The sequence below is a fragment of the Mustela erminea genome, chromosome 6, assembly GCF_009829155.1.
Source record: "Mustela erminea isolate mMusErm1 chromosome 6, mMusErm1.Pri, whole genome shotgun sequence".
NCBI lineage: Eukaryota > Metazoa > Chordata > Mammalia > Carnivora > Mustelidae > Mustela > Mustela erminea.
Window position 1 is genome coordinate 32,920,894 of NC_045619.1, and position 14,185 is coordinate 32,935,078.

At 37.0% G+C, this 14,185-nt stretch overlaps 1 protein-coding gene across 14 annotated transcripts in view; it reads left to right on the forward strand.

Annotated features, from left to right (window-relative positions):
• Positions 1-14,185, forward strand: part of MGAT4C (MGAT4 family member C) — a 729,258-nt gene that overhangs the window by 693,762 nt on the left and 21,311 nt on the right. For 7 of the 14 annotated variants that reach the window (XM_032346837.1, XM_032346835.1, XM_032346832.1 and 4 more), the window contains one exon: positions 38-122. The exons of 5 other annotated variants lie outside the window; for them this stretch is intronic. In XM_032346837.1, the coding sequence (XP_032202728.1) occupies positions 47-122 (76 nt within the window). In that variant the 5' untranslated portion in view covers positions 38-46. The remainder of the gene's footprint in view (positions 1-37; positions 123-14,185) is intronic. 2 more of the 14 variants (XM_032346846.1, XM_032346834.1) reach the window with 1 other exon arrangement.

Consider the following 14,185-nt stretch of genomic DNA (forward strand, 5'->3'; position numbering starts at 1 on the left):
TTATTAATTTCTTTCTCAAATGAGTTTTTCATTACAGATTTTCATTATGCACTCAGGCCATAGCTTCCTAATCAATAAAGTAATTCCTACCACGGAGAATGAAAAGGAAGAGAGACTGAAAGGTTAGTATAAAAATTATGTTTAAGGAACTAGTAATGAATCTAGATTTAAATTTATTTATTTATTTTAAATTACTTAATCTATTTTAAGAAATCAGTAGCCACAGGGAAAAGACAAAGTTTTGCTTCTATTTTCATTTGAGGGTAAACCAGATGAACTAATTTGTTATACAACTGTTAATATTAGTAGGTTTAATCCTAACCTTAGGAATCTGGTAATTAAAAAAAAATTAAACTGATATATTATAATTTTTTAAGATTTCTGATAACAAAATAAATGAGTAAAATTTAGATTTACAATATATTTTTTCAAATGTCAGTTATACTATTGCTATAAGAATCCTTAGGCCACAGATACCTACAGGCTTTCCATTTGAGCATTTAACTATAGAAATGATTATTTCAATTTCATCAAGAGCAGGCTACAGAATGGTTAATGATATTTGTCTTCTTATATCTGAATTAGCACTTCTGGTCGACCTGAAATTATGATCTGTCTAGAACTATGATGTAGAATTTTATGGCCTAAGTTGTCCATTTAGATACTGAAGTACAGTTATGAGTCTTTTTAGAAATGAAAACTGTATCTTTCATAAATTAATATGTGAACAGTAATTTTACAAAATACAAAAAGAGAAAGATTGAAATATTCCTCAGCTCAGAACACATTTTTTGCCTTCAGAACTAATACGTTCTAGCATTTTTACTTCATGCTTTTTGCATATTTTTAAAAATATATGTAGAATTTTAGTTGCTTTTTGAAACAAATATGTTGTTTCAAATGTGTTATATGTCTATTACAGAACATTAGGAAGTATAGATGAGTATAAGGAAGTAATAGCCACTCATATTTGTATGAAACACATATAACCAATATTAATGTCATTGTAGTTCTTTGTTTTTCTCTATGCATTTTTACATAGTTAAAATTTCACATATATAAGACTAATAAATAAATACACATCAAGAACACTTTTAGGTCTTAGATAAAAGAGAATATGTGGAGGTGATTTATTGACAAATTATATTGAACATTTTCATTTAGGAAGACTTTTAAAGATACAGAAAAAAATTCATTTCTCAAATTTCTTGATATAGCAGTAATCTGTAAGTTACCCACCTCAACTCTACCTTTCTGATGGGAATAAACCAAAACCAAAATTCATTGGCACTTATCCTTGTAAACGCCAAACTATGTAAATGTTATAGTCATCATAAGCATAAACAGTTTGTGAATGGATGATATTCAGTTCCCACTTCTTGTGGCTATAAACAAGGACTAATGTGTTCTAATTGAACATTAGATACAGTTCTATTAATATATTTCTTGAGTCTAGAAACTTCAAAGGTGTGAAAGAGAACTGAACTTTGTAGTGTGTATGTATTATATAATATTTATTTTGAGTCTATTTGGAAATAGTGGAAGAACTGCAATTCGACACAAACTATGGTAAACCACAGGCAAGTCTGAAGACAAAAGGAAGGTCAGACTTTATTAAATTTTAGGAGGAAATTGAGGAGGGTTTTTTTTTTTGTTATTTTTGTTCTATGATTTACTTCCTTATTTGAGAGAGAGGGCACTGAGGCACGAGAGTTTGGGGAGGGGTAGATAGAGAGAATCTCGAAACAGACTCCCTGCTGAGCCCAGAGCCTGACACAAGACTCAATCCAATCCCAAGACCCTTAAGACCGTGACCTGAACTGAAATCTAGAGTCTGAAGCTCAACCGACTGAGCTACCCAGGCACCTAAGCTTTGCAGTATTGAATACAAAGTCCAGCTTTACTGTTCAGATTCAATTTCAATATGAGAACCTCTAATTCCTATTGGTTTCTTTTTTTTTTTTAATTAATTTTTTATTTTTTATAAACATATATTTTATCCCCAGGGGTACAGGTCTGTGAATCACCAGGTTTACACACTTCACAGCACTCACCAAAGCACATACCCTCCCCAATGTCCATAATCCCACCCCCTTCTCCCAAACCCCCTCCCCCCAGCAACCCTCAGTTTGTTTTGTGAGATTAAGAGTCACTTATGGTTTGTCTCCCTCCCAATCCCATCTTGTTTCATTTATTCTTCTCCTACCCACTTAAGCCCCCATGTTGCATCACCACTTCCTCATATCAGGGAGATCATATGATAGTTGTCTTTCTCTGCTTGACTTATTTCGCTAAGCATGATACGCTCTAGTTCCATCCATGTTGTCGCAAATGGCAAGATTTCATTTCTTTTGATGGCTGCATAGTATTCCATTGTGTATATATACCACATCTTCTTGATCCATTCATCTGTTGATGGACATCTAGGTTCTTTCCATAGTTTGGCTATTGTGGACATTGCTGCTATAAACATTCGGGTGCATGTGCCCCTTTGGATCACTACGTTTGTATCCTTAGGGTAAATACCCGAAAGTTCAATTGCTGGGTCATAGGGCAGTTCTATTTTCAACATTTTGAGGAACCTCCATGCTGTTTTCCAGAGTGGCTGCACCAGCTTGCATTCCCACCAACAGTGTAGGAGGGTTCCCCTTTCTCCGCATCCTCGCCAGCATCTGTCATTTCCTGACTTGTTGATTTTAGCCATTCTGACTGGTGTGAGGTGATATCTCATTGTGGTTTTGATTTGTATTTCCCTGATGCCGAGTGATATGGAGCACTTTTTCATGTGTCTGTTGGCCATCTGGATGTCTTCTTTGCAGAAATGTCTGTTCATATCCTCTGCCCATTTCTTGATTGGATTATTTGTTCTTTGGGTGTTGAGTTTGCTAAGTTCTTTATAGATTCTGGACACTAGTCCTTTATCTGATATGTCGTTTGCAAATATCTTCTCCCATTCTGTCAGTTGTCTTTTGATTTTGTTAACTGTTTCCTTTGCTGTTCAAAAGCTTTTGATCTTGATGAAATCCCAATAGTTCATTTTTGCTCTTGCTTCCCTTGCCTTTTGCGTTGTTCCTAGGAAGATGTTGCTGCGGCAGAGGTCAAAGAGGTTGCTGCCTGTGTTCTCCTCAAGGATTTTGATGGATTCCTTTCGCACATTGAGGTCCTTCATCCATTTTGAGTCTATTTTTGTGTGTGGTGTAAGGAAATGGTCCAATTTCATTTTTCTGCATGTGGCTGTCCAATTTTCCCAGCACCATTTATTGAAGAGGCTGTCTTTTTTCCATTGGACATTCTTTCCTGCTTTGTCAAAGATTAGTTGACCGTAGAGTTGAGGGTCTATTTCTGGGCTCTCTATTCTGTTCCATTGATCTATGTGTCTGTTTTTGTGCCAGTACCATGCTGTCTTGATGACGACAGCTTTGTAATAGAGCTTGAAGTCCAGAAATGTGATGCCACCAACGTTGGCTTTCTTTTTCAATATCCCTTTGGCTATTCGAGGTCTTTTCTGGTTCCATATAAATTTTAGCATTATTTGTTCCATTTCTTTGAAAAAGATGGATGGTACTTTGATAGGAATTGCATTAAATGTGTAGATTGCTTTAGGTAACATAGACATTTTCACAATATTTATTCTTCCAATCCAGGAGCATGGAACATTTTTCCATTTCTTTGTGTCTTCCTCAATTTCTTTCATGAGTACTTTATAGTTTTCTGAGTATAGATTCTGTGTCTCTTTGGTTAGGTTTATTCCTAGGTATCTTATGGTTTTGGGTGCAATTGTAAATGGGATTGACTCCTTAATTTCTCTTTCTTCTGTCTTGCTGTTGGTGTAGAGAAATGCAACTGATTTCTGTGCATTGATTTTATATCCTGACACTTTACTGAATTCCTGTATAAGTTCTAGCAGTTTTGGAGTGGAGTCTTTTGGGTTTTCCACATATAGTATCATATCATCTGCGAAGAGTGATAATTTGACTTCTTCTTTGCCGATTTGGATGCCTTTAATTTCCTTTTGTTGTCTGATTGCTGAGGCTAGGACTTCTAGTACTATGTTGAATAGCAGTGGTGATAATGGACATCCCTGCCGTGTTCCTGACCTTAGCAGAAAAGCTTTCAGTTTTTCTCCATTGAGAATGATATTTGCGGTGGGTTTTTCATAGATGGCTTTGATGATATTGAGGTATGTGCCCTCTATCCCTACACTTTGAAGATGCTGTACTTTGTCAAATGCTTTTTCAGCATCTATTGAGAGTATCATATGGTTCTTGTTCTTTCTTTTATTGATGTGTTGTATCACATTGACTGATTTGCGGATGTTGAACCAACCTTGCAGCCCTGGAATAAATCCCACTTGGTAGTGGTGAATAATCTTTTTAATGTACTGTTGAATCCTATTGGCTAGTATTTTGTTGAGTATTTTCGCATCTGTGTTCATCAAGGATATCGGTCTATAGCTCTCTTTTTTGGTGGGATCCTTGTCCGGTTTTGGGATCAAGGTGATGCTGGCCTCATAAAATGAGTTTGGAAGTTTTCCTTCCATTTCTATTTTTTGGAACAGTTTCAGGAGAATAGGAATTAGTTCTTCTTTAAATGTTTGGTAGAATTCCCCCGGGAAGCCGTCTGGCCCTGGGCTTTTGTTTGTTTGGAGATTTTTTTTTTTTTTTAAAGATTTATTTATTTATTTATTTGACAGAGAGAAATCACAAGTAGATGGAGAGGCAGGCAGAGAGAGAGAGAAGCAGGCTCCCTGCTGAGCAGAGAGCCCGATGCGGGCCTCGATCCCAGGACCCTGAGATCATGACCTGAGCCGAAGGCAGCTTAACCCACTGAGCCACCTAGGCGCCCTGTTTGGAGATTTTTAATGACTGTTTCAATCTCCTTACTGGTTATGGGTCTGTTCAGGCTTTCTATTTCTTCCTGGTTCAGTTGTGGTAGTTTATATGTTTCTAGGAATGCATCCATTTCTTCCAGATTGTCAAATTTATTGGCGTAGAGTTGCTCATAGTATGTTCTTATAATAGTTTGTATTTCTTTGGTGTTAGTTGTGATCTCTCCTCTTTCATTCATGATTTTATTTATTTGGGTCCTTTCTCTTTTCTTTTTGATAAGTCGGGCCAGGGGTTTATCAATTTTATTAATTCTTTCAAAGAACCAGCTCCTAGTTTCGTTGATTTGTTCTATGTTTTATTGGTTTCTATTTCATTGATTTCTGTTCTGATCTTTATGATTTCTCTTCTCCTGCTTGGCTTAGGGTTTCTTTCTTGTTCTTTCTCCAGCTCCTTTAGGTGTAGGGTTAGGTTAGGTTGAGACCTTTCTTGTTTCTTGAGAAAGGCTTGTACCGCTATATATTTTCCTCTCAGGACTGCCTTTGTTGTGTCCCACAGATTTTAAACCGTTGTATTTTCATTATCATTTGTTTCCATGATTTTTTTCAATTCTTCTTTAATTTCCCGGTTGACCCATTCATTCTTTAGAAGGATGCTGTTTAGTCTCCATGTATTTGGGTTCTTTTCAAACTTCCTTTTGTGGTTGAGTTCTAGCTTTAGAGCATTGTTGTCTGAAAATATGCAGGGAATGATCCCAATCTTTTGATACCGGTTGAGTCCTGATTTAGGACCGAGGATGTGATCTATTCTGGAGAATGTTCCATGTGCACTAGAGAAGAATGTGTATTCTGTTGCTTTGGGATGAAATATTCTGAATATATCTGTGATGTCCATCTGGTCCAGTGTGTCATTTAAGGCCTTTATTTCCTTGCTGATCTTTTGCTTGGATGATCTGTCCATTTCAGTGAGGGGAGTGTTAAAGTCCCCTACTATTATTGTATTATTGTTGATGTGTTTCTTTGATTTTGTTATTAATTGGTTTATATAGTTGGCTGCTCCCACGTTGGGGGCATAGATATTTAAAATTGTTAGATCTTCTTGTTGGACAGACCCTTTGAGTATGATATAGTGTCCTTCCTCATCTCTTATTATAGTCTTTGGCTTAAAATCTAATTGATCTGATATAAGGATTGCCACTCCTGCTTTCTTCTGATGTCTATTAGCATGATAAATTCTTTTCCACCTCCTCACTTTAAATCTGGAGGTGTCTTTGGGCTTAAAATGAGTTTCTTGGAGGCAACATATAGATGGGTTTTGTTTTTTTATCCATTCTGATACCCTGTGTCTTTTGACAGGGGCATTTAGCCCATTAACATTCAGGGTAACTATTGAGAGATATGAATTTAGTGCCATTGTATTGCCTGTAAGGTGACTGTTACTGTATATGGTCTCTGTTCCTTTCTGATCTACCACTTGTAGGCTCTCTCTTTGCTTAGAGGACCCCTTTCAATATTTCCTGTAGAGCTGGTTTGGTGTTTGCAAATTCTTTCAGTTGTTGTTTGTCCTGGAAGCTTTTAATCTCTCCTTCTATTTTCAATGATAGCCTGGCTGGATATAGTATTCTTGGCTGCATGTTTTTCTCGTTTAGTGCTCTGAAAATATCATGCCAGCTCTTTCTGGCCTGCCAGGTCCCTGTGGATAAGTCAGCTGCCAATCTAATATTTTTACCATTGTATGTTACAGACTTCTTTTCCCGGGCTGCTTTCAGGATTTTCTCTTTGTCACTGAGACTTGTAAATTTTACTATTAGGTGACGGGGTGTGGGCCTATTCTTATTGATTTTGAGGGGCGTTCTCTGAACCTTCTGAATTTTGATGCTCGTTCCCTTTGCCATATTGGGGAAATTCTCCCCAATAATTCTCTCCAGTATACCTTCTGCTCCCCTCTCTCTTTCTTCTTCTTCTGGAATCCCAATTATTCTAATGTTGTTTCGTCTTATGGTGTCACTTATCTTTCGAATTCTCCCCTCGTGGTCCAGTAGCTGTTTGTCCCTCTTTTGCTCAGCTTCTTTATTCTCTGTCATTTGGTCTTTCATATCACTAATTCTTTCTTCTGCCTCATTTATCCTAGCAGTGAGAGCCTCCATTTTTGATTGCACCTCATTAATAGCTTTTTTGATTTCAACTTGGTTAGATTTTAGTTCTTTTATTTCTCCAGAAAGGGCTTTTATATCTCTCGAGAGGGTTTCTCTAATATCTTCCATGCCTTTTTCGAGCCCGGCTAGAACCTTGAGAATTGTCATTCTGAACTCTAGATCTGACATATTACCAATGTCTGTATTGATTAGGTCCCTAGCCTTCGGTACTGCCTCTTGTTCTTTTTTTTGTGTTGAATTTTTCCGTCTTGTCATTTTGTCCAGAGAAGAGTATATGAAGGGGCAAGTAAAATACTAAAAGGGTGGCAACAACCCCAGGAAAATATGCTTTAACCAAATTAGAAGAGATCCAAAATCGTGAGGGGGGAGAAAGGGGATAAAAAGACGTTCCATAAGGAAGAAAGAAAAAAAAAGAAAAAAGAAAAAGAAAAAAAAAAGAAAAGAAAAGAATTAAAAAAAAAAAGAAAACACCTTTCAGAAAGTGGTTGTTTTTCTGTTTCCAGAATTGCTGTTCTTCTTCTCTTCGATCTGCCGATGGATTTTCAGGTGTTTGCAATCTTTAGATAAGCTATCTAGCTGATCTCTGGCTAGCTGAAGCAATCTCAGCCTGCTACTTCTCCGCCATCTTGACTTCTCCCCTCCCTATTGGTTTCTTAAGTTCAGAATCACAACTAGGCAAAAGAAGATCTGCAGCCTTCCACCATGTCTCTCCATTCTTGGCTCTTAATTCATCTATATCTGAAAGTATTTTTAAGAAGAAAAAATACTTGACTTTACAAATCATTTTGCCCCTGGAAAATAAAGAGAGCTTTTGCAAGTGGCAGTTATGAGACAAGAGCATTTCGTTTATTAATGTGTACTGTTTCTGCTTAGATGACTGTAAGATTTTAAGAAAGGAGAAAAAAAATAACTTCAAAAACAAATGTTATAAGACATGCTGCTCTCTACTGGACCCCTATTTGGAATCTTCCTCACCCTTATCCTACTCCATCTGCCATCCTCTCACCTATGGAGCATTTCCTGAAGGTATCAACTTCCAAGCAGACAAGGCAACTTCCTTCTTTCTGTGTTTCATGTTTCTACATAAGCACACATGTCTAATGTCATATTCTAACACTTTATGGATGTAATTTACTTTCCATTTACCTTGCACTAAACAGCGGTGCAAGAAAATGAATTTATTAATCTGTTCTCTCTAGCACAATTTCATGTGATAGTGAAACTTCAGGAAACATTGAAAGTCAAAAGCAATATGTAACATCTAGGGCAACACAGATTAAACCATCACTTAATGATAATTCTAAAACTTCTTGATAACAGCCACCAAGAAAGTATTTCCAAACATGATATGTGCTTTTATTTTACTTCCTTGATAAGGTTTTTTGTTTTTTATTTTTTTTCCCCTGTTCTAGTTAGGCTAGATATGAAATTGCAGTTAACTTGCATTGTCTAACAAGATACGTGGTATCTTGTATTGAAAAGGTTGAACTTTATATGTGCTTGAATGAAAGGAAACATAACTGGTAATGGATTATCTATCACAGACTCATTCATTCTGATTTTAGAATCTAATAACAAACTTGGGAAAAACAATTCATAAAGAGGAAAACAATTACTTTAAGCATATTATTTAACTGATATAATATTTATGCATATATCATATTTATCCACTTAAATTGATATTTGGCATTACTGAATTCAAGTTACAGTTCACCTGATCTATTCCCATATAAGAATGTGTAGAAATTTTATTAAGACAATGTATTATAGACTTTAATACTATTCTAATAATTATGCATAAATGCTTGCATGATCCCTTTGGGGGAAAATCATCTGTGTATTATCTTCTCATATTAATGATAGAAATATGATTATTAATATGCTTTAATATCATTTCTTTACACCAAATTTAGCTTGATTTGGAAGCACCTAATTTTTAGGTCTTTCTGATAAACTGTTTGCATATACTCAAATGTATAAAAAGTCAGGGATTTGAAAACCTGTCATTTATCATACCTATATAGCAAGTATATACTGTTCCTGGGCACATCACTTAATCTATCTGATCTTTACTGTCCTTATTTGTAATGTGAGAATAATCACAAAATGTATTCTTATCTACCTCATGAGTTTCTTTTTTAAAGATTTTTTTATTTTAGAGGGAGAGAGAACAAGAGCAGGGGGAGGAGCAGAGTAAGGGGGAGAGAGAGAGAACCTCCAGCAGACTCCCTGTGGAGTGGAGCTTGACACAGGGCTCAATCCCATGACCCTAAGTTCATGACTCCAGCAGAAATCCAGAGCCAGATGCTCAACCACCTAAGCCACCCACGTGCCCCTCTACCTTTTTGTGGAAGACTGCACAGAGGGTTTACAGCCCTCTGAATGAGTCAGTTATCATCATCATCATCATCATCATCACTTTCTTCCGCACCACAACTCAAAACAACTCGCATGACCACAATTTGCCAAAGTACTAGCCCCTATACTCTTGCTAAAGTGCTTAGTTCCATGTTGGCCATTATGGTTTCCACTCCAGCCAGCCTTTCTCAGCTCAAGGGAAAGAAACTCAAAACCTATAAGAGAATGATAGTCTAAAAAAGGAGTCAGTAAATACTGAATGTTTCTGGTCTTAGCTCACGTGTTGAAAAGATTTTTCTTTCTTCCCAATCCTCATCTCAAGTTTTACTATTTTATTTATTTTATTTTTTTTTTTTTAAGATTTTATTTATTTATTTGTCAGAGAGAGAGCGAGCGAGAGCGAGCACAGGCAGACAGAGTGGAAGGCAGAGTCAGAGGGAGAAGCAGGCTCCCTGCGGAGCAAGGAGCCCGATGTGGGACTCGATCCCGGAACGCCGGTATCATGACCTGAGCCGAAGGCAGCTGCTTAACCAACTGAGCCACCCAGGCATCCCAAGTTTTACTATTTTAATAATCAGTGACAGGAAACCTCCCATTTGTCAATGTCACAAATTTTCTGTGTTTCTATCTCCTTAAAGTAAACCAGAAAATAAATCTTGCTGGTCATCCCTGTGAACCCTAAGGAATAATCTAGACTATAATTTTCTACTTTGCTACTACCTATAGCTACAAGTAGACCATACAACTTGACACTGTAAGAAAAAAATCTTACATTAAAAAACAGTTACATTTTCCATCAACTTCTGAGCTCGTTGTACAAAATGTAAAGATAATCAGTTTTGTAAAACCCTTCTCATTTTTGTGACTTCCTGAAGCTTTTGCTATGTCAGCAACATTCTTTCTTTTCATCAGAAAGTACTGAATACTGCCCTAAGGGTGTGTGCAGCCTTCCACAAAGTAGAAAAACAAATTGGGCAAGCATTAAAAAAGGCAAGCCAAGCAAGTCAGATACACATAAAGGCACATGTCAGACAGATGAACAGTTGATCCAAGACTTCTTTCATGATTTTCCTTAATGTGGGGTTAAGTGTTGTCTACAAGCCCATAGGATTTGGAGAACGTGAGAATGTAATTTTACTTTTGCATTTGTTGATTTAAAAATAGACTATTAAATAAAATGTGAACGAAGGCTTAGGGCCTTGGGATAGACAATGTAGCCACATTCATTCAGATGAGATATGGGTTCCCTTTTTCCCAATCTTTCATATAGCCATGGAATAGTTTGCACTGGGGACATGTGATTTTACCCTAAAGAGCTAGAGAGAGAACTGATCTCATTAACATTTGGTGGTTTGTTGCATACAGTCCAAGTAACATTCTAGAAACATGATGAATTTGTGGTAACATGCACAAGCATATGCACTCTAAGCAAAGAGCTCTGTGGTATAATAATTCACTTGTCACTTCATATCAGCATCAGTTTTTTAATAAATGACCATTTTTCCTGAGCTGATCAAAACTAGCACAAAAATTTCCACAGTGTCTTCCCAAGAAGAAAAATAATGAAGTATTCGTGCAACGAATACTTTGTCTGTGTCCATGAGTAATTATTCGAAATACATATTTATAGTGTTACAATGTCAGAGTCTTTATTTCTATACATATATGTGCATATGTGTGAGGTAGTATAGATAAGCAGGTGGTCCAACAGATCCAAATATCTGCCCCAAAATTATGTGGCTTCTAAAACTTTCCACCATATCTGATTTCTGATATTAAATCAGATTACGTCTGTCTCGGGCTCTCCTGGCACAAACTAATTAACTCTATTTTGCTAGTGTTCTTCAAAGCATCCACAGTGTCAACATTACTATTATTATTATTATTATTATTATTTTTGCTGCTGCATTTCTTAAATATTCTAAAAGATCTTGATTTATCTTGGTTGTGAAACATTTCAATCCACCAAATACTAAAACTAACAAGTAGCTTTATCCTTATGTTTCACTTAAATTATAAAATAAACACAGAAGAGTCTATGGTGCTTTGATAACGGACAACGTTAAGTTTTGCATTTTGCAACCAAAATGCCTACAGATTACATTGTAGGTCTAGGTCATGGCAGGGAAGCTCTTAGATGAGATGTGAGAGTGGTGTGGGAAAGAAATAACCAATTTCATTGACTTGTAGTTTTCTCATAGCCTCAAGTTCAAGATTTCTGTAATGCAATGCACACACACCAGTAGTTGTTTGTCCTTCAAAAAAAAAAAAAAAAAAAGACACTTCTCCAAGTATGAAAGTGATATGATTTTTTGTTTCTTCTGGTTTTTATGTAGGTTCCACACCCAGAATGGAGTCCAGTCTGAGGCTTGAACTCATGACCCTGAGAGCCAGGCCTAAGAGGAGATCAAGAGTCAGATACTTAACCAACTGAACCACACAGGCACCACATAAGAAGTTTTTAAAAAATATTCCACATACAAGAAGCTCAGAATCCAAAGAGAAATAAAACATATAAAAACACTATCAAGAAGTAGAAAGTAGGGTCACCTGGATAGCTTGTTGGGTTAAGCCTCTGCCTTCAGCTCAGGTCATGATCTCAGGGTCCAGGGATCGAGCCCCACATCAGGCTCTCTGCTCAGGAGGGGACCCCTCTCTCTCTGGCTGCCTCTCTGCCTACTTATGATCTCTTTCTCTTTCTGTGTCAAATAAACTGTCAAATAGATAAAATATTTTTTTAAAAAATTAGAAAGTATTAAGTAAATTAAGAGAAGTAGAGATAAAATGGTAAGAGTTCAAGAAAGTGAAAACCAAACTTGACTGAAAATGGGGTTCAGAGAAATCTTCAGCAAGAAGGCAACATTTTGGTGATCTAAAATTGAATTTCAATAAGTGGAAGTTAGAAATAAAAGAGAGCAAATCCATGGAGATTAAAATGTGAGGCAAATGTAAAGAACAGTACTTTTCTTAAACTGATACACAGAATGAGCCTAAGGAGGAAAGGAATTATGTAGGAAAGCATGTCCACATATAAGACAATTTAGTGTCTCAACACTTCTTGGCCTTACATACTTCTAAATAGTTCAATCCCTGTCTCTAACCAGGGGTAGGGATTCCAGAACTAACATGCAGAATGGTTTTCACTTCTCAGCTTTACCTCTAATGCAGGCCTGATTCTGCTCAATCATGTTTTCCAAAAAAGGGTCCATCAAAGTTCTCTTAGAGCTCTGTTGTATTTCCCCAGGAACTATATTCAGACACAGGGATGCTGACATCGGTGTTGGCAATTGCAAAGTTCTGCTGGATCCATCCCATTTGCATGCAAATTTAGTTTCCATACCTAGGGTCTAACTTCAGCCAGAGGTTTTGCCAAACTTATTCAAGTTTTAGCACTAGGAAGCTATCTTCCTGTGTTTCAAATGGGGTATTCAAAAATCCTCCTAATTTAAAATTGCTCAGAGATAGGTGACTTCAACCCTGTGACAAAACTTTGATAGCACCAGACTTGTAGAATGAAAAGTTCTAATAAATTGTATGAACATTTGTTTCTAAAAAAAAGTATTGTCCTGCCTGACTCGCTGTTTTGCATTTAGTTGACCTGTAGATGCAACTTCTGAACTCTATTCCAAAAAGGGTTATTATTAAATTTTGCTTAATCCTTACCACACCCCCACCTCCATCTACCTGACCTCCAAGCAAATCTAATTTTTTAGCTACTTTTTTCTGGACTGTCTGGAAGTTTTCAGCTCTTCCACTTGTATTCATTGTGGTTGCAGTAGTTTCAGGGTTGCATCTATGAGGAAGGATGTAGCCCATTTCTGTGGAGCTATGTCCCTACAACCACATACACTGCCATGTATCCAAAATTCAGAGAAAGTCAGTCTTGTCGATCTTCAAAGTTAGTTGATCTGTAGTCTTTAATTGTGATCACTTGCTTTTTGCATTGTAAAAGATGCAGAACTGTATACAAGCAAAACATTAAGAGTAAGTGTTTTAACTTTGTTAAAGGTCAGAGGGAAGCCATTGGGAGGTAGCAGCTCAGATCCCTGAGGCGCCATCTTGATACTGTCTGAATGAAGCTGCTAAGTTTCGTACTTCTTCTTCCAGTTATTAGAGGAAATCCTGAAACTCCTGGCTCAACCAATCTAAGCTTATTTGCGTTGGCAACTTTGCAGTGTTTCTAACAGTTTAGGTGATCTGGGGCAAAGTCACAACCTGTATAAACTTCAGTGTCCTCAAACAGGGGATACCTTTCATATAGTCAAAAAGGGTGGTGCTGGCCTGCAATGGATTCTCTGCTGCTCCTGGTGCCCTTCTTCCAAGTCCCACTGATTAGTGTGGGTCCAGCACACATAGGTGGTAGAGAGGCAACTAAGGGAGATAGTACCTGAAACAGGGACTCCCACCATAGTGGACACAAGGACATTTGTATTTCCTGTAAGAAGTCTGTTTTTGTTTTTCTTTTAATATAAAACTACTTTTATTATTACAAAACAGCAAGCTTTGGTTATTTTATCTCAGGAATGGGAAGGAGAAGTAGGACACAGGATGAAGAAATTGTAGTTTTGTCCAAAAGAATTGTTTAAATTCTCTGCCTTCTCTACCTGTCCAGTGCTCCTTGGCTGTTTTCCAAGTGTCCTTTCTCAGGAAATGCAAAGTACAACATAAAGTACAGCTAATTCCAGAACTTGAAAAGTAAAATAGTTCTTAACAGTCGTTAGGTTCCCCTTCCCCCATTTTGCAAAAAGCAGGACTGAAATAGACCAACTGGATTCGGCCTCTATACAGTTTTCACCGCATAATACTTAGGGTCTGGGTGGCAAGGGAAGTCCGAGTCCGAATGGAC